At 29.6% G+C, this 22629-nt stretch overlaps 1 protein-coding gene across 1 annotated transcript; it reads left to right on the top strand.

Moving 5' to 3' along the window:
* Window positions 1–13928: 13928 nt before the first annotated feature.
* Window positions 13929–19845, top strand: LOC120087959 (uncharacterized). Its single transcript, XM_090305602.1, has 3 exons — window positions 13929–14088; window positions 15571–15819; window positions 19659–19845. The coding sequence occupies exons 1-3, from the start codon at window positions 14071–14073 to the stop codon at window positions 19704–19706; spliced, it is 315 nt and encodes a 104-aa protein (XP_090161728.1). The 5' UTR covers window positions 13929–14070; the 3' UTR covers window positions 19707–19845.
* The last annotated feature ends 2784 nt before the right edge of the window (window positions 19846–22629 follow it).

The following is a 22629-nucleotide window of genomic DNA, read 5'->3' as shown; positions in this document are numbered from 1 at the left end:
ATCTCACATTACATTTTTAAATGGAAAACACATATACTTTTGTGAGACAAAGAATCTAATAATTACAGACCAAACCATAGTCTAAAATCATCAATATCATCTCATCTTCACATTTGAATTATGCGAACTATAAAGAAATAATTCTTACGTTTAGTTGCAATGGTGGCTTAGAAAACTTCTTCAAGAGTACATATTTCACCATCTTCTAAAAGAAAATAATAAAAAAAGTAAATTAAATTAAATTATAGGGCCAATATTAATCACAAAATCATGTTGCTGTTTTGATGGAATTGCTGAGAATAAAACATGCTTTCAATGATATTTTTTAAAATAAATTGCACTTTCAAGGACACATCCGAAAATAAACTAATGTTGCATTCTAGGCTTCATCATGGCACGCTTTAAAATAAATTTAGGTTGCATTTCCAATGGCATATTTGAAAATAAAATAATGCTCCATTTAGAATGGCATATTTGTAAATAAACTGATGTTGCACTCTAAGGCTTCATCATGTACATATTTTAAGGATGGTGAAGCCGCAAGTAAACATACGTACAAAAAAACTGCAGCAGCGGTGATTCTGGGTGGGACCTAGTCCGTCGGTCTTCAGTTTCACCGCCGGAGACTACTGTCGCGGTTGATTTTGGTTGGATATTACGCCGTGGGTCTTCAGTTTCGCCACCGGAGACTGCCGTTGTGGGTAGATTCCAATTGGGTACTACGCTGTGGTTCTTCACTTTCGCCACTGGAGACGGCCGTCACGAGTGATTCTGGTTGGGTCCTAGACGGTGATCTAAATGGAGTCGTGCAAAAGGCAAAATAAAAATAAATAAATAAAATAAAATAAGTCTGAATTTAAACGGGAGGAAATTGGTGATGGTTGATCGCTTGATTGGCGGTAGATTTGCGTAGGAGGAGACAAAATGAAGGTATCTTTTTAAACCCATTTGAAGATGAATCTGGAATCCCCAGTGCAAGGCTCCGATTTGATTTGAGATCGCATTGTCAAAGGTGGGTGTTGATGGTAGAAGTATCCATAAATAGAAAGCAGAAGGGTAAAATACGTATTTTTTAAAAAGTGAGGATAAAATGGGAAGAGAAACATTCTCCCATTTTACGCTCTTTTAATAATATAGTTGAGATTTATATTAGTTCAACAAAAGACGATTTATACCTTACACTTGAAAGAAAAAATATAGTTATCGGTTGAGTTATATTTATGTTGATATTTTATTAAATTAATGTTAATATTGAAGGATAAAAAATTATAATTTTCATTACTTTTGGTGAAAATTTTGTAATATTCACATACACATTCTCTCTCCCTTCTAATGACCCTCTATTTGGGGAAATTGATTTGCTTCTGCGTTAATGGATATGCGTTGATGGTCATGTGATGATCATGAGTTGGATTGACGAATATGCAGAATGCGTTAGTCGTGTATTCGATGATCATGCATTCCTGTCACAAGTTTTCTTGTCTCTCACCAAGTATAACGAGATCACTAGTTTCTCGGGATGATTTGAGATAAAAAAACGGGGACTTGCAACTAAAGATGATTGTAAAGTAATGCGTTTGAGGCGGAGAATAAAAATAAAAAGAAAGAAGCTGATTAACTATGACTACTCCTACTCCTAGCTAAACAAATTGAACAATTGAAGTTTGATTATGAGAATCGGTAGAGACGCGACAACTGTTAACGCGTAAAAAGGTGCATGGAGAAGTAGAGTTGTGGAGGAGATATCACTGAGTCCTTAAGTTTGGTCGCAAGGATAATCCTAACTTGCTACACTAATGCATCGCACACCTCTCGATGGTCAGCCACATGTTTTATATCTCTATAAAGCATGGTTGCATTGAGCATAAGGTTATTCCTATTCTCTAGGAACATTGCTTACTTTGCTTAGTGAGTTTCATTACTTACCATCTGGGCACTACTTACCCTCTGAGGTAGTTGGTTATAACTACTCTGCTCACAGACAAGCATTGCGATAGCTTCGCACTAAGCAAACAGGATTGACTCACCATACTCGCGCAACACATACCTTTCGGTGGTTTGCTACATGCATCATATCTCTATGCCACATGATTGAGTATGTGATAACTCTTCAATCTGCATTTAACTCATTGCGGTGAAAGAAAAAGATGATAAAGTAGAAGAAGATGATGAAAATGATGTTGAAGGAATTAAAGAGATGCATTGATTACAATGCATTAATGTCTTAAGCTAAAATGTAATACAATATAAAGGTGAAAGAGAGATGGATGGCTAGATGTAGGCAATCTCTTGCCTCCATCAGATGTGTGTCAAGGCTGCTAGTGGTACAATGGATGGGTGGTAGAGTAGTCCCTCTCAAGATCTATCTCCGGCGAAGCTTCGGTCGTCAATCGGAGGAAGTTGTGGAAGTGAAGAACTCTCAAAGACTTTCTTGCTCATACTCTCGTTTGTGATCACAAGAATCTGCCTAAGGTAGAAGTCCTGGATGCTTGAATTTGGGCTTCAAGGCTCTATTTATAAAGCTCAAACGTCGACAACTTTGATAATCCCGCTCTGAATCATATTCATTACTGACGCAGTAGGTGAGAATGTCATCATGATCTTATCTCTTTGATACTCCCGAGTTATGCGTTCATACTCGCTTCTTCTGCAGGATCAACGCATCCCACCTACTCTTTGCGATCATACCTTCTATCATGGCTATCACTCTATAGTTGTGACATTTCATGTGACCCACTTTTCTTCATTGAGATCAATGCATGCGATCAACTTTGCGATGGTTTGGGATCAATGCATGCGATCGACTCCTATGAAAACTACAAAATAGACATTTTGATGCAAGATAATGTATGATATAGGGTTAGCGGGGATTTCTAGTGTTGATCAATGCAAGTTCATTATTCCACATGAATTCTTAGTAATATTAATGCATGTTCTACTCATTAACCCTCATAATTCTAAGTAGAAGGCTGCAATAGCTTGTATTTCTACAAGCAGTCACCCTCCCCCAACTTTGAAACCATGCCTCCATCTTTTCCACTTTTCTTGAATTTTATTTAAAAATTTTATCGACTTGCCTTTAATAATTAATTATCAACAAAAAAAATGGATTTTGGAATTTGTGAGCAACATAGTGCATTTGAAAAAGATATTTCAATTTTAAACATCGAACATAAGGTCAAGGATATATTGACTTCAATGTTTGAAGGAATTTATGGATTATGTCTAAAAAAAATGAGGGAGTGGGTGAATCTAAGAATCAAGTTGCTTGTAAGAGGATTATATCATTTTAAACATTTTTCATAGTTTGAAAAGTTAAGCCTAGCTTTTTGGTTTTCTAAAAAGTTATTCTTTTTGTTACCACAGTGTGATTGACTAATTTTATTATAGACAGAATTTGAGCAACATGTTACACAACATATCTTGTATTATGTCGGCAACATGTTTTATGTCATGCAGATTTTACCTGGAGATTGCTTCCTTATATGTTGATATGTGTAGTGCATATTTGCTAGAGTGCCATCCTATCCTTACCACCATGTCGAAGATATTGTTAAGTGATAGACAGAAAATTCTTGCATAATATTATTTCCTTATCAAGCAAATTTCTACAGATTTTGTGGTTTGCTATCTTTTTCTTGCAGAGATGATTTATTCTTTCCTTGAACATACGAAATCTAACCATATATATTTGTGGGTTTGTTTAAATTTAGGGTTAGCCTCTTTATTAAAAAAAAAATATGTGTATTGAGAGTTTTGAGCTTAGAATTGTCTAAGCCTTAACTTTCATATATTGTGATTAAAAAAATTTATCTTTATATATATATATATATATATATATATAATTGTGGTTTTATTCCCAACCGTTATGAGACTTGGTTGAATTTGTGTGAGTTTAGAAAATCACGTAAGGAACTTGAGATGAGTTTTTTATGTTGTATTGAGAGAAGTTCAATCAAAACCTGGGAAAAGCTTGCTTATGGAGTTGAAGAGATCTCACACTTAGAGGTAGCCTAAGTACGTTGTATTATAGGGATCTCATACTACGGGTGTTCAAAAAATCCGATGACCCGAAAAAACCGATCAACCCAACCCAACCCGTATGGTTTGAATCGGGTTGGGTTCAAATAAATGAAAATTTTATAGGTTGGGTTGGTTCATGGGTTCACCTAATATAACCTAAATCAACCCGAACCAACCTGAATTTATTATTAACTTTAAAATATTTTTTTTTCTTACTTATAACACAATTATTTATAAATATATTGATTTTAATTTTATTTAATTCCAATAATTTTTGAATAATTTATTCTTCGACAATTCTTGAAAGTAGTTTCTTTACATTTTAGAGACTTGTTTTGTTATAATAGATTTTGGATATCGTTCTTGTGGATTGTGAAATCTTATGTGTTTTTTATTTGTGATTCCAAGCTTTTTTTTTCTTAAGGGAACCGATGGAACCAAACCAACCCAACCCATTTTTTATGGGTTGGTTTGGTTCGGGTTCATAATTTAACAAGGGTTAGTTTGGGTTAGAAAAATACACAAACCGAACAATAGGGTTGGGTCTAAAATATCTCTAAACCCAACTCAACCCAACCCACGAACACTCCTATCTCATACAAAGCTCGAAAAAGCATTATTGTAGAAGTGATAGGAGCTTCAAACTTGGAGGAGTCTAATAAGTTAAATTAAAGAGCAAGTTATACATAAGCTCACTGTAATTGCTAAACTTTATTGTAATTGTTGAACTCTTTTTATAATGAAGTTTCTTTCCAACGGACACACCACCTCCCAAACATAGGTGATATTGCACCGAATGAGTTATCAATATCTGTGTCTCACTATCTCTGATATTATTGTGTGATGTTAAGTTATTATGTAATGTTAGTAATAATGTTACAACATCATGTGTGAGATTTATATTATGTATTAAATCCACATTATTTTTTTTTCACTTTCTTTACTTTTTTGTTTTCTAAAAATATTTTCTTCACTTCTTGTTGGATTGTCCACTATGTTGGAATATGATTTCTACCTTGGCACCGCATATGAGTATTGGGATTGATGCCTTAAATCTCATGGGTTTCGTAATTTGTAAACTATTTATACATGAATTATTTATTTAATAAAATAAAATGTTACTTTATTTGACATTAGTAACCAAAATCCAATAAACTGAGATCCTAGATTATTCAATGTATCTCAAACATGTATGTGTTAACATACAAGTGGATTATATTTAAGTAATAATTTGAATGGTCTGTAGTAGATGGATATGGTTGGGTACCTTATCCTGGTAACACTATGGATATGACTCACTTTGTAATTGTTACAATTGTTGTAAAGCATTACAAATAATCTTATCCTAATCATTCATGTAGACACATGTGAATGAGGTATAATGTACAAAGAATTTGTATAAGACCGGATCACGAAATAATTAGTCTCTCTTTATAACACTATTACTTGAAGAGACTTACATTTCACTAGGATGATCATAGGTTTGACCTTAATCTTGAATGAGTTGTGAAGTCCTGCCTATGAAGACGGTTACTTCATTTGTTTGGGTGAGAATAGTCAGATTCATCGACTCAATAGGCCTACCATTTTGGGGATTCGTCAGAGTGGGGAGCTGGGAACGCAGCTACACTAGACAAAATTCACTTCTTCCTGATCACAGGGTAAGTAGATGAACTGCTCCACTGAGGGTTGATTCCGAGTCTTGAACAATGAGATGTCTGACCTCTCACTGGCCAGAGAGAGGTCTAGTTTATAGTTGGACTATAGCTAATTGTTCATTAAAGGGATCCATGATACTTAAAGAGTTAGATGTAACTACAGGGATAAAATGATAATTTTGATTCAACTATAGTTACGAGCATTTTGTGAAGAGTCAACTTACTATTATTGGTTACATCCATGGACACAGAAATATATCTACAGTGCAAAGAATGTAACTATCGGTCTTTAATGGAGTGACCGACAATTAGTGAATGCTGATTAATTTAATTAAAAAGTTTGATTAATTAATTTTATATCATTGGAGCTTCTAATTTGTAAATCCATAAGGACCCCTTGTTAGCTCAATAAGGGCTAAATGAGAATTAATTAATTTTGGACTAAATTTGAATTGTTCAAATTAATTAAAGGGAATTAATTGTATGAGATGCAATTAAGATAATGTATATGGATACGTTAAAATATAAAGATTGATGAAAGAGATAAATATTTGAATTGTAGAAAGCCCTAACACAGCGGAAAACACAGAACAAACTCGTTATTTGATTTAGGATTTTTGAAATACCCATACACTGGGACATTCTAGAAAATTACAGAGACCAACAAATAATACAACCTATTGTAAAATCGAACCTAGGTTAAGTATGCTTTAAAATTACAAAGAAGAGGGAAAGAAATCTTACCTTTATAGAAACCTCAATTAAATTCGCCAATTCTCCAATTGATTGAAATCAATACCACCACAAGGCTACAATCCTAGTCTCTGAGAATCTTTGAGGGTTTTGGTTTGTGGGAACCAATTGATTAGGAAAAGAGAAGGAGAATTTTGTTTTGGAGAGAAAAATTTCACAGAAACCTTTTGTGTTTTTTAAAATACAGAGAAACATGTGGAAGCAAATTTTGCATACTAGGATAATGACATATTTGACCTATCCCATATGACAAATTTAGATGTGACAGACTTTTTTGAATCTCTTGAAGAGAATATTAGCACAGTTGATGGAACATTAAGTGTTTCTTTTGATTTTGAGAATATCTAGACTTAATGTTATTGTTTTCTTTTATCTATCTTCATTTTTTTAGTAACTTTTGTATATTTTAAGTGCTATTTTTCTTATTGTAATTATTTTCTTTTAATGAAGAAACATGGATCATTTTCATATGTTGGGTGTTTCAGAAAAGAGTAAAGAAGATCTATGTCTGGCAGTCAATGCAACTACACACACTACTTACAAATAAAAAATATTTTTTCAAATTGACAATGCTGAAAGTAAAAGTAAATACAATATCAGGTTATGCAAACTTGATCGAAAGTTTTGGAAAAGTAAATATTATTTTGCCTAGAGGAACAAAATTTACAATTGACAATGCATTGTTTTCTAGTCAATCAAAGAGAAATCTTCTAAGTTTCAAAAATATACGCTGCAATGGTTATCATATTGAGACTGATAGTAAGAATAATGTGGAATATCTATATATATATCTACTATTTCAAATAGAAAACGTATATTAGAAGAGTTGTTTGTTTTATCTTCTGAATTGTATTATACTCATATACGAGTAATTGAAACATATGCAACAATGAACCTAAAGTTCATGAATCCAAACATATTTACAATTTGGCATGACCGATTGGGTCATCTAGGATCTATAATGATGAGGAGAATTATTGAGAATTCAAATGGATACCTATTGAAGAACCAAAAGATTCTTCAATCTAATGAATTATCATGTGATGCTTGCTTTTAATTAAAATTGATAATTAGACCATCATCAGCTAAAGTGGGAACTGAATCACCTGCATTTTTATAACGAATTCATGGTGATATATTGGACCCATTAACCCACCAAGTGGACCATTTAGATACTTTATGGTATTAATAGATGCATCAAGTAGATGGTCACACGTGTGCTTATTATCAAGTCGAAATTTTGCATTTGCAAGATTACTTGCTCAAATAATTAAGTTAAGAGCACAATTTCCTGATTATACAATTAAGACCAATAATGCTGGTGAATTTACATCCCAAGCTTTTGATAATTATTGTATATCAATTGGGATAAGTATTAAACATCTTGTGGCTCATGTTCACACACAAAATGGTTTAGCATAATCATTTATAAAATATTTGCAATTAATTGCAAGACCATAACTTATGAGAACTAAGTTTTCTTCATCTGTATGGGGACATGCTATTTTGCATGCAACGTCACTTGTATGCATTTGCTAGTAGCATATTACAAGTACTCGCTAATACAATTAGTTTATGGTCAAGAGCCAAATATTTCCCATTTGAGAAATCTTAGATGTGAAGTATATATTCCAATTCCTCCACTATGATGCACTAAGATGGGTCCTCAAAGGAGGCTAGAAATATATGTTGGATATGATTCCCCATCAATTATTAAATATCTTGAGCCTCTGACGGGTGATGTATTTATTGCACGACTTACTGATTGTCATTTTATGAGACAAATTTTCCAACATTAGGGGAGGAATTAAGAAATTAGAAAAATAAATTACATGGAATGCATCATTGTTGTCTCAATTAGATCCCAGTACAGATCAATGTGAACCTGAAGTTCATAAAATAATTCATTTGAAAAATATAGCAAATCAATTACCAGATCCATTTATAGATGCAAAGAAAGTAACTAAGTCACATATACCAGCTGAAATGTTCCATAAAAAATTGATATCCAACACAACATGTTGTCATTAATGAGTTTGGGATACGCCAGAAGCGTGGTAGACCAATGGGTTCTAAAGATAAAAATCCTTGAAAAAAACTAATTAATAGTGAAAAAGACTTGGTTGAGGATGTAACTACCCATAAAAAAAATTTTGACATGACTAGTGAGGAAGGTGAAATATCTCAAGATAATAATGAGATTTCAGTAAACTATGTCACGACGGGAAAATGATGGAATCGAACTAAAGTAATTATTGACAAAATTTTTGCGTATAATGTTGCTCTTGATATTATATCTGAAAATGAGGATCCTGAAACAAAGTTTGTTGAAGAATGTTGACATAGAAAAGATTGGTTTCAGTGGAAAGAAGCAATCGAGGTAGAATTAAACTCACTTTCAAAATGTTAGGTTTTTTTACCTGTAGTTCGAACACCAAAAGGTGTTAAACCTGTAGGATACGAATGGGTATTTGTGAGGAAAAGAAATGAACATAATGAGGTCATAAGATATAAAAGTCTGAATATGCATCTTATGGATGTAGTCACAGCATATTTATAAGGATCTCTTGATAATGACATTTATATGAAAATCCCAAAAGGATTTAAGGTACCTAAAATATATACATCAAATTCCTGAGAATGGTATTCAATAAAGTTACAGAGATCACTACATGGACTGAAACAATCAGGATGGATGTGGTACCATCGCTTGAGTGGATATTGAAAGAAGGATATCAAAATAATTCAATATATCCATGTGTTTTTATAAAAAAAAATCACAATCAGAATTTGCTATTATAACTGTATATGTTGATGACTTGAATATAATTGGAACTCCTAAAGAGTTTTCAAGGCAATAGAATATCTTAAGAATTTTAGATGAAAGATCTCAGAAAGACAAAATTAATTAAGCATTTAGTAGATGAAATATTATTCATCAGTCAATTTATACATAAAAAATTTTGAAAAGATTTTATATGGACAAAGCACATCCATTAAATATTCCAATGGAAGTTCATTCATTGGATATAAAAAAAGATATATTTCGACCTCAAGAAAATAATGAAGAATTTCTTATCCTGAAGTATCGTATCTTAGAGCAATTGGTGCACTTATGTATCTTGCTAATAATACAAGACCAGATATTGTATTTTCAGTAAATTTATTAGCTAGATACAGTTTTTCTCCTACAAAAAGAAATTTGAACGAAATTAAGCATATACATCGTTATCTCCGAGGAACAATCGATATGGTTTGTTTTATTCAAATAAATCAAATTTTGATCTAGTTGGTTATGCAGATTCTGGATATTTATCTGAGCCACACAATGCTAGATCTCAAACAGGTTATCTATTCACATGTGGAGGAATTGCTATATCATGGCAATCGGTGAAACAGACTAATAAAAATCTTCCAGCAATTATACGAAGACAACATAGCTTGCATAGCCCAAATCAAATGAAGATATATTAAAGGAGATAGAACAAAACATATTTCACTGAAACTTTTCTAACTCATGATCTTAAAGATAACTTGGCAGACTTATTTATACAGACATTACCAATCACAACTTTTGAAAAATTAGTGCACAACATTGAAATGCAGCGACTCAGAGATCTTAAGTGATATTTTCATGAGGGGGAGTAAATATATTATATTTTTTAGGAGTATGTATTATATGAAATATGTACTATTTTTCCTTTACTAGGGTTTTTCCCATTGGGTTTTTCCTAGTAAGGTTTTAACGAGACATTTCATATATATATATATATATATAGGCATCTAAGAGGGAGTATTATGAATATTATAATAGAAAATAGATGTCAATTGCTTAGTGTCCTAAAGGCCATGTGTCACCATTCATGTTGTCCATGTGTCTTGTAGTTATTCATGATTGGTGTCCATGTAAGTCCACATCCTATTTGCCACTTTACTTATGAATATAGTGACATTCGGTGGATGTTAAAATCACAAATACATTGGTGAGAATTCCACTTCCACTAATTTTCAAATTATCCAATTTCATGATTTTAGTTATTTTATTTTATAATTTTAGTTTTTATTTATTTATTATTATTATATTATATTTTTCATATTCGTATTCCTATTATGCTCCTCAATTTCATAACAATTTTTACATTTTCTTTAATCTCATTTTAATTTCTTGGGATAATTGCAATGAGTGGCAAAATTGGTTGTCACATTTACAAATATGACACAAATAATTAGTTTGTAAATGTTATTTCTTTTATATAAATTGTTTAGACTACTGATGTACCATTTAATGGTCTGTTTGTGATAAATATCTATCACCGATAGATTATTTTAGTAGTTTATCACCAACAGACAATGTTTTTGTCCATCACTGATAAACCATTCCTACATTTATGACATTTATCAACCATTTTTATTTCTATTACTGATGAAAATTTTTATGTATATTATCTATAGAATATTACTATATCCATTTGTGATAACTTTTTTATTAGGGTTGTTTTCAAATATAGAAAAATGAACCAAAATATTTATAAATATATATAAAAAAAAATCATTGTCTATCTACGATAGACCGTGATAGACGACTATTTGTGTTATATAGACACAAATAATAGTCTATCACGGTCTATCCTAGTCTATCACAGATAGACTATGATATTTGGTTATTATTTGTAAATATTTTCAACAATTTTGTCATTTAAAATAATTTTCCTTTTTATTATTGATAGACTATTTTTATATCTTTTAAAAATAATTTGTACATACAAATAGTAGTCTATCACGATCTATTATGGTCTATCGCAGATAGGCTATGCTATTTTGCTGTTATTCGTAAATATTTTTTACAGTTTTGTCATTTAAAATAATTTTCCTTTTTATTAGTTATAGACGGTTTTTATATCTATTAACAACAGTTTGTACATTTTTTATTGACAATTATTTTGTCTCTCATTGATATAACATTTTAATGTTTATAATTGATATACCATTTCTATCTCTACCAATGGCAAATATTTATCATTATATAGTATTGCTTATATATATATTAAAAAGTTGTATGCATTAGTCATACATTGTTATTAGTAATTAATTTTAATTTGTTATCAATTACTTTGTTATTAATGTAAGGGTTATTTTCAAATAGAGTAAAATGAGTCAATTTATTTATATGTATAACAAAATGTCATTGTCTTTCAGTAATAGACTGTGGCATTTTTCTATATTTAAAAAATATTTCTAATAGTTTTGTCATTTAAAACAATTACTCATAATAATTAAATTATCAATAGTTTACTATTTCTAGTCTTTTCCAATTTATTGATATGATAAATCAATGATAGACCTCCATTAAAAAAAAAAAAAAAAATCAATGATAGACCTCATAATACATGAACTATGTAAGTCAACAAGTAGTCATAGATAGCAAGCAACTTCATATATCATTGATATGTCAATTTTAATTCCGTTGATATGATTTATCAGTGATTGACTTAGTAACAAATGAGCATGCAAATAATCAATACAGAAAAAAGAATCAAAGTTAAATATCATCGATATAATATTTCTATTTTTATTGACACTAATTATCCATAATATACCTAAAGGAAAATTAATAAGCAAGAAAACACCTACTAAATACTAATAAATGAAGTAAAATGATATACTTTTATATATCACACTATTATATTCTAATGTTATGATACATTCGTAATGAACATAATAACAAAGAAGTATGTAAACCATCAATAATAGACCTTATCGGAGATATCTTAGACATAGGGCATATTTGGATGGATTTGAGATTTTTTTTTTCAAAAAACTCATTTTTATTTAAATACTTTTGATAAAAACTTATTAAAACACACTTATAATTTATTTTAAATGATTTTCAAACACTCCAATTTCTTCAAAAATGACTTATTTTTTAAATTAAACACTTGAAAATGTAATCCAAACACATCAATAGTAAGTCTATCCATAATAAATCTTAGTTGGTGATAAGTATCAATAGAGTTAAGATTTTAGGACCGTTTGGTTTAAGATTCTATAAATGCCTAGAAATAAAGGATGCTTGGAAACAAGTTGTCAGGAATAGGATGTCTGAGAATCAAAGATGACTGTGTTTGATTATACATTAAAATATTATGAATTCTATGAACAAAAGTTGTGTTTGCATTTAATTTATAAATCAAGCATGAAAATCTTATTATAATTGTAATAGATTAATAAATTAAAGAATAAACAACACTCAATATATCGTTAAAAAAATAATTAATTATGAATTAATAATAATTTTAATTATAAATATTTGAAATTGAGTAATTTATAATTAAAATTAACTAATTAATGCATTTAATGAACATCATACTAATTATAATGTAATACTTAATCATTTTTATAATTAATTAAGTTCAATATTAGTAATTTTAATTTTAGTTAAATAATATAAGAATATATAATTTCATAAAAAATATATTATAGAAAAATGAAAATTTTGAGATAAAAATAAGATATATTAATAAAGAATACTAATTTTTTTTTATAAATATGATATGCTAATAATTAATTGAATAATAAAAATTAATCAAAATAAATAATTAATAATGGTTATGTATTTGTAATGATCAAATTAAAATTAATCTTAATAAATAATTACTTGATTATTAAAAAAAACAAAGTAATAAATTATTATTGTTGAAAAAAAATGAAGTTTTATACTAACTAAATTTAACTAGTTACTAATTAAATATATTTAAGATATTTTTTGCTAATAAATTAATAATTTTTGTAAAAAAATAATTCCATTCATCTAATAATTTTTTATTATAAAAATAAGTTAAGTAAATATTTTAATAGATCATTGTATGATTTATTAAAATAAACAATTATATTATTTTTGTTAAATTAATATCAATTAATTAATTAACTATATACAAAGTGAAATTGTAGATAAAATAAAAAACAAATGGAGTGGGGAAAAGAGAAAACTCGCGGTTTTAGAAAGGAATAGAAATCCTTTTCAATAGGAAATGAGGAGGCTTGTAAATAGCTTATTCTCAAACCCTCCAACCAAATGACCCTTTAGTGTATTTATAAATATTTTTAAATTATGTTAGTTTTGCTATTATTTTGTAATAGATTCTCATATATGTGATTGCTCCTTCATGTGGAAAAATAAACTAATAATAGTAATAACATCAAATATATAAAAATAAATCAACTTATTTACAAATACAGTAAAATGTCAGTAATAGATAACGATTGATGTTGATAGATGTATAAATATCTATCACTTACATTGATAATATCTATCATTATTTATCGTTGTCTATTACGGATAAATAGTGACAATTTATATATTAAAATTTTTTTTTAATATTTTTACCGTTTAGAACCATTATGCTAAGTTTGTACCAAAGAAAAAGGTTACTTTTTCCTTTTTTTTTTTTTTTTCTTTTTTCTTTTCTGGCTAACATTTTGTTTAAAATAAATATTCGTCATCGTTCTTAAATGAACGGGAAGTGGGTCCGTTTTTCAGTTCATTAGTCTCTGAATTTTGGCCGAAAACAAGTGTTCTCTCTCTCTCGTTTTTTTCCAACCATTGAAACTAACTTCCAAAGTTTTTTAGATCAATCTCATGGAGGATCGCAAGGAGGTAATTCTTCTACTTATGCCTGTTACTTCACTAATTTTTGGTTTCTCTGTTCCGCCAAAAAATGGTGGAAGTTAACGATAATGATTCCGATCTCTTGTTCTTGTTGCCTTTTCTTGAGTATGAACATTAACTGAAGCTTAGAGGATTTTCAGAATTGAGTTTATGAACCGCTGAAACTTAGATTCCACACTTCACTCCTCTTGTTTTATTCAAATTGAAAATTCTGCAAATATTTTAATCATTTTGATACACTTTCTCGGCAACCAAACAGAAGTTACAGAGTGTTCTTTGATTTTGTACTGTGTGAAAACATTGATTGGCATTGAAGATTTGAATACTTTCAAAGTTTATTTACGTTCTCTGTTTTAGAATCGAAATTCTGAAATTCGACCTTCAATGTTATCTTTTCCTTTTGTTGAAGTTCTGCGGTTCCTTCCTTCTGTTGCTTCCAATTTCTCTTCTCTCAAGTTTCAATTAGTTTCTTCTTCTGCGAAATTTCAGTTCCTTTCATGTTTCAAGTCCTTCGTCTATAAATTTAGATTCGTTTCTGATATTACTCCGCTCTCCTACATCGAAATTGACGAATTCTGAAGTCCAATCTAAGACTTGAATAGTTTTATATGGGATGAAATTTCAGTATGTTTAATGGATGTTAAGGAATTTTTTTAGCCTAAGGCCGGTCCAATCTTTGCAGCAGATAAGATGGAAAATTGGGGTAATTTTTAAGCAATGCTTCTGTTCTTTCAGATAATTAGGTTATTTCATTTTCTCACTTTCTCTAGCTAGTTCATCTCAATTATCAAATCAAATTCCTAACTAACAAGTAGGATCATTATTGATAGTGGACCTGTAACTAAACGCGTAAACATATTAGAAATTACTTACCTCCTTACTTAGCTATTGAGTCATAATCTATTCTTCAAATCTTAGTTTTAGTAACTTAAACTGTGAAATCGAGTAAATTAATAATATAAATATGTTCTGTGTATTATTGGATGAGGAGGTCTGTTTTTCCAGTTATGTTGAGTAGTTTAGACTTGGATTTGACTTTATGTTTGTAGCAAATTGTGATAGTTTTATATGATTGGTGCATCTTGAGCATTTTTTTGCAGTTCACACTCACCACACTGCAGAAGAAACTTAAAAGATTTTGTTAAAAAAAGAAGAAAAAAGAGTTTGTTATATTGCAAACCATGATTGAACAGGTGGTGGACTGCAAAAAGATGAGTGCAACTTACGATGAACTCAAGTATTTTTCTTTATTATTTGGTCTTGATAGTGTATTAGAAATGATTTAGAGTACTGGTTTAAATAATGAAATAGAGTGTTGTTTGTGTGAATGGAAGATGAATGGAAGACTAAATAGATACCAAGAAACCATAAAAAGAAAGTACTGAAAAGAAAAATACTAATTAAGAGAATTACAGTTCATAAGCATAAACCATAATTTACGTTAACATAGAGAATGAACTTTTGATGCAGAAAGTGGCTCCATGGATGAGTGTTCCACAATTTGGGGATTGGGAGCAGAAGGGAGAAGTGCCTGATTATTCAGTTGATTTCTCAAAAATAAGGGAAAATAGGAAACAACACAAAAGGGATTTATCAAGGGCAAGCATTGGGAATGAAGAGGAGCTAATGGTTTCATCAGCAACTCCCACCACAAACACACCTCATTCTCATGCTGATGAAAATCATCAACTCAATCCCACCAACAGCAACTCCCCAACGGTCAGATTCCTTTCTCTCATATTACCTTACTTTTTTTTTTCTTCAGCTTTACTTTAAGCATCTCTCCTTTTTTCCTCGTGTGTGGGCATGCATGTGAAAACACTGACCCAGCCCCTCAATAATTTATTCAATATGCTATTGTGGGAAAAGTTAACATAAAGATCAATCCTGCCACTTGATCTAAAAGTTTTTTTCAAGTTCAAATCCCTTCTCCTACTTCGTACTTTTGAGTTTTGACTAGGAAAGAGAAAATAAAAGAAAAAACAAACTAAAGAATGAAAAAAAGAACACCTCCAATGTTCAAGTTAATATTGAGTTTCTGAGTAACATGACAATAGATTATAATAGTATAGTAATTTTGACATACCTTTAATGCATGATCTTTGTCATTTATATATAGATCTTTAGTCTTACGTAATTAATGGCCAGACTTTTACTGTCCTCTTCATACTTTTTTGAGTTGTCCATTACTCGAATGGTTGCATTATCATGGGTCCTATAGAAGTCCTCCATGGATTGCGGGGTCCTTCAGGTCTTGGAGAGGACCTCCATGGATTCTCCAAGGTTCTCAATGGAATTGTAGCATCTTCCATTGGTTTTGACCAATTCTCTTTTATTGGCCTCTTAAGGCCATTACTGGCTATGGGTAGGACATAGGTCCTATCGACCTTGGGTCAACCAGTTTGGATCTCTATCTCTATTCTTGGGTCTCCTATCTCCACAATTCTTGGTCTTATTTTTTCTCTATAAATCTATCCATAACATATTACATGATACTGGAGAATTGAAACCTATGACACCTTTTAAAATGAATAATAAGTTCGGTTTAATTCAAGTTGGTTATAGTTATTTTAGGTGAATTCATAAACCAACTCAATCTACAAAATTCTAATTTATTTAAACTCGATCCAATTCCAATGAGTTCATAACTCAACTCAAACTATGAATTGGATTGATCTAATTTTTCGAATCATCAGCTCTTTTTTAACCCCCCCAATCTAACCGGTTAACGATATATATCTTTCTTAACTTTTGTTTCATTTGACATGCCCCTGCCCGGACTTAAATGATACATATTCTCGACTTCCTAAATTTCTCAAACACCTCTATCGATTTTATTTTAATGGCTCGAGAGGAATTGACTATTCAGGATATGAAGAATATTGGATAATTATTACAGAACAATCATTATTAACTCACATTCTCCTTTTCAAAATAAAAAATAAAAAAAATCTCTACTGGCTGGCAAGTGCCATGATGGGGATTTTGAGTTTTGTCTAGGGAAAGCAAATTACCATGTTCAGAATCGATTGGAGTAGTGGTCCTTCTACAATATAAGTTTAAATAATATTTTGGTCAAATCTGTTCTACTTTTAATATATAGAGATGTCAAAATATGTTATTCTGAATATATATTTTTTTTTAATTTAAGCGTTTTTTTTTTTCAAAATCTTGTTATTGTAATTTTCATTTTTCCAAAGAATCACTAGAATTTTTTTATTCAATTCTATTAATAAATATAAATTTTTGAAAACTGACTTTTTCTATTTTTTGAAACTTAATTTGGTTTTTAAAAATATTAATAGAAAGTGAATAATAAAACATATAAATTTATGTGTAGGAGAAGTTTTCATGAGCCTAATTTTCAAAAAACAAAAATCAAATGATTCTCAAATAGGACTTATTTTCAAATTTATTATATTTTGGTTTCTAGACTTAAAAAATTTAGTTTAATCTTTCAACTTAAAAAAAAAAGTAATAAGTATCTTGATCCTTTTAACTTTATTTTGTTTTAAAAATTAATGACATAATTATGAATGTCTATTAGTATGTAAATAAAACCATCATTCCAAGTCATATAGGTTATAGACAAGTATCTAGTAAGTGGATATCATATAAAAATATTATAGCAAAGATCAAAATTGTTATTTTGTAAATTTTAGACGACCTGTTGAATAACGATTGTGGAACAATATTAAAAGTTCGAAATTTTAAATTGACAATTTGAAATGTTATGAACTATTGTAGAAAAAACTTGAAATATATTATATTATTCATATTTATTTTGACAAAATATAAATTAAATTTATTACATGAAGTGTTGTATTTATCAAAATTGTATCCTTTTTAATAATAATCGTGCATTTTAAAATTTCAAATCCAAATCTACATTCATTGAGAACATAAAAAAATGTTCTTTTTCAGTTTTCACACACTATTTGGATCGAAGTATTGAGAAATAATTTTCAAAAATAAATTTGTAAACCGCATATTCATTCAAGTCAATGAATAAAAAAAAAGAGTAAAGATTCTAGGTTGCATGCTGAAACATGCCTTAAACATTCCCTAAATTGTTATGATAAATACATATGATAATTACATGCATGGACCAAAGTAAAGATTCTAGGTTGCATGCTGAAACATGCCTTAAACATTCCCTAAATTGTTATGATAAATACATATGATAATTACATGCATGGACCATAATGGAATATCTTCAAAAAGAAGAAGAAAAAAATCGAACTCACTTAGCTTTTTTTCCAATTTTATCAAGAGCTATAAACTCAAACTCTATAATTGAATGTGTTGTACAAATTTGTTTTAAAGATCATGTCAATGATACAACTACTCCACTTAAGGTAAAAGATAAATCCACAGGTAGATTTATTCTTCATGTAACCATAAATCTAATTAGTATCACTAAATGCAATCCATTGTTTATAGTAGATTTCAATCACCCTAGGATTCTAATTAAAGCATCCTAATTATCATGTCTATGATTGTTTGTGTATCTACCACAGATAGATTTAGTATAGGCTCAGGAGAGGCTTGAGCCCATCTCCCCCAACTTTATGCTCTTTATACAATATATAACCGACATAATACCAATACTAGTGGTTAGCCCAGTGATAAATATGGTTTTTAGCCTCTACTAGACATTGGTTTAAGCATCACTTCTTACGTTTATTTTTTTAGATTTTCCTTAAGAACCATTCGATTATAAATCTTGTCAACAAAATTTTTGGATCTATCACTGATATTTAACTAATCTTTCTACTAAATAGGTAATTAATATCAAGTTGATATGGCTTTTGTATTAATGAAATTTGCCTAGTCAATTAAAAAAAAGTTTTTTTTAACATTAAAATACTTGAATATTACCCAAGGGTAATTTGAAATTCAATGGTAATTTGATGTTGATGGATAAGCTACCACCATTATATAATCATGACCGTTAAATAAATTCTTATAATAAAATTGTGATTATGTTATTATTTGGCTTTTTTAGAACAATCAAATTAGAAAATTTCAAAATCTTGATCATTTATATATCTATATACATTGATATATACATTGATTTAGGCTCATTTTGGCATTTGTGATTATGTTATCATTCATACAAAATGTTAAAATAGTACAAGTCCTGTGTAATTACTTGCTTAATGCTCCTCTCTTTTATGATGAAGGTCAAGGTGTCAGTGTCACAAATTAATCTTCATGAAAGAGAAAGATAGATAATAACAATAACTGTGGTTAAACAAATATATGGTATTCTTATCCATATTTCTTAAGAAGTCTCCTTGAACTTAACTATCTCTCAAGTTTCAACTCTCTCTCTCTCTCAATATATATATTGATTAAACTCTAGATTAGAAAAATAAATAAACAAATAAAATAATAAGATGATGCTTAACCATAATAATGGTTGGATTGAAGAGATAAGAATTCAAATATTTCTTTATGTTATTATTTGAGTATATTTATTGATTTTTCTTTTAGACATATTGGATTCTTGAAGTTGTACCTTACAACTTTTCTTTTATGATTTTTCTTATCAGACAAGGAAGAGCATATTGAGCTACTTCAATTGTTGTGTGAAAGCATGATTACAAACTCAAATTCACCAATCTTGATTAATGAAGTGATGGTTTCTCTCAAGGTTTTTCTCACATTTGGTTTGTAAGTTGTTATAAGAACATAAGAAACTCCTTTAATTGAAGTTAGATAAATATGTATTCTTCTTTATATCTTTCTCCTAACCTAGTTGTTTTTCTTTTCTTTTGAAGAATAAAAATGGAATGTTTTCCTAAAACTTTTGAAGGCATATAACTAAATTTAGAGATTGGTTTTAAAAAAAATAAATAAATAACTAAGGCTCCTCTTGGTGACAATTTTGTTTTTGTTTTTTTTTTTTTAAAAAAACTTAAGCTTATTTCCTCTCCATATCTTATCATGGTTTACATCTTTCTTAAATACAATGGTTAAATTCATAGCCAAATTTTAAAAATAAAAACAAATTTTTAAAAGCTACTATTTTTAGTTTTCAAAATTTGCTTAGTTTTTAAAATTATTTGTAGAAAGTAGATAACAAAGAAATAAATTTGGAGGTGGAAATAGTATCTATAGACTTAATTTTCAAAAAATAAAAACTCAAACCAAATTATTACCAAACATGGCTTAAATGATCTCCCCTTTTTAAAATTTATTAAACATAAAAACATGAAAATTTATAACAAAGTGATAGATGCAATACCCCACTTGTAAAGATTTGAAAAAGAATCAAGAATGAATTCAAATCAAATACAATTTAGGTCACGTTTACCAATCTATAATGAAAATTGGTATTATGTTTATTTAAAATTATAAATCTATCATATTTATCATAACCATTTAGGGTCAAATAGTAATAGTAACATTAGTACCAACAATGATAATCATAATCATATCGCCGAGTGGGTCTCACATAATTTTGAAACACAATCTAATTGATCATCATCTGCACCTCAGTTGGATTAGTTCTTGGATTACAAACTTGGAATTGGACCCCACATTTCATTATGATTATGGAACATAGGTAAACAACAACAAACATAATCAAACAGGGCACACTTTTCAAATTACTATTGATTTATTACATTTCCATTGGAGTAAATGTGGCCTTAATACTTAATCTAGGGTAATTGTACTGTGTAGCACTTTAAGGCTGATAAGTAGTATATGGTTACTGAAGGAATCGAATTCCTCAACGGAAGCGCATGAACACTTGTGCATTCGAAATTCGTTTTGGAAATTCATGAAGAACATAGAAAAACCTACAATATGCAGGATAAACATAAATACATCTAAGCATGCTCTTAAAAGGGTAGGGGAAAATTAGAACTTTGAAGAATAACCCTTGAAGACAATCTTCGATATTTTCTTCTCGAACGAACTCCCGGGTCACGAACTCTTCATATAGTGAAAAATTCCCTTGAACTTTAAGCTCCAAAATTCGATCAATACCGATACTCAACCACCGAGCTGTCCTTGCTTTCTCAGGACAAGGAATGAGATGATGGAATCCTTCTAGTTTTTAGAGATTCAAAGGGAGGAGAGGAGAGATTGAGAGAGTAGATTTTTCTTCTGTAATTTTTTTTTTTTTTTTTTTTTTTTTTTTTTTTTTTTTTTTACAGAGAATCAATTCACACGTTGAGTGGAAAGTTATGTGAGGTAGAGGATGGAGAGGGAGTTATAACTCCCTCCATTATACATAGAATAACTCTCACATGAGTTATTCAAACTATATATTAAATCTAATTTAATATTGAAGGAATGAACGATCATCTACAGGGAAGTGGATCAGATCTCATTTTCATTATTTTACAGAAACATAAAAACTCAGAGGACAAAAACCAATTATGTATTAAAAAAACACAGCATGCTTTAATAAAAAAGAGAGGAAATTAAGGTTAAAAAAAAAAAAAAAAAACTTACTCTTGAAGTCACAAAAATCTTCACATATCCTCTACTACAAATTACGCGAATACAACAAACATCCAAAATGGACACCACCAAGCGAAAACCTCTATATTCTCTTTTGGGGTGAGAATCCACAAGATTTTTTAGCTTTATGATAATTTTGGTAGAGAGAAGGAAGATCTTTAGAGGAGATTTCTGCAGATCGAAACCCTTGGGAGAGAGAATTGTGTATTATCTTTTTCGTTGAATGGAAGGGAGAAGATGAAAACATCAATTCACCAACTTTCCACTTTCATGTACCGGAAAGAAATAAGGGGAGGGAGTTGTGATAACTCCCTCCAATAACGTTTTTAAAAATAAAAACTAATTTTCAATTAAAAAAATTAATATATAAACATATATATAATAACTATCTTATTTTATATATATACTATATATTAAACCATATGTTATATCTAATATAACATATAACCTATAGTTTATATTGTTTCACGTATAATATAACCTATAGTTTAATATTTTCTCACTTAACCTATAGTATTTAGTATATATAAATTTCATATTAAATTTAATCTATAGTTTATATAAATGACCTTTATATAATTAATATTTAAATCACATTCAAATATTTATTTCCTCCCAAATAAAACTTTATATTATAATGTATCAAATACATTATACTAATTATATCATATATAATTAATTCCCTCCATTAATTTGAACAATTCAAATTAATTCAAAATTAATTTGATTCTCAATAATCTCAGTTGAGCTACCGATGGAAACTTACAGACCTATAGATGGAAGCTTTAATGGTACTTGATTAATTAATTAAACTCTTTAATTAAATTTGTCGCACCCCACCCCAGACCACCTTTTTAGCCTTAGAAAGGGCATGACTGCAGCAGTTATCAACCCTTTGGTTGACACTTACTACCTAATAACTCTTGCGGAAATAATTCTGATACTAATGAACAAATTCAACAACCAACTGATTAAGTCAAGGAGGCAAACTACAGCGGATTAAGTAGGCCCATCTTTATTTTACAACAATGTAACGTTTATACAACT

Source organism: Benincasa hispida, chromosome 10, assembly GCF_027475165.1.
Source record: "Benincasa hispida cultivar pf3 chromosome 10, pf3_genome.v1.1, whole genome shotgun sequence".
In the NCBI taxonomy this organism is placed as follows: Eukaryota; Viridiplantae; Streptophyta; class Magnoliopsida; order Cucurbitales; family Cucurbitaceae; genus Benincasa; species Benincasa hispida.
The sequence above is the reverse complement of the archived record's forward strand: the minus strand, read 5'-3'. Positions and strand labels throughout refer to the sequence as shown.

Bases quoted from the DNA above. Each gene is read 5' to 3' on its own strand.
- LOC120087959 (XM_090305602.1), top strand. The intron at 15,820-19,658 runs GTCAGATTCCTT...TTTTCTTATCAG, and splicing joins CCAACAGCAACTCCCCAACG to ACAAGGAAGAGCATATTGAG.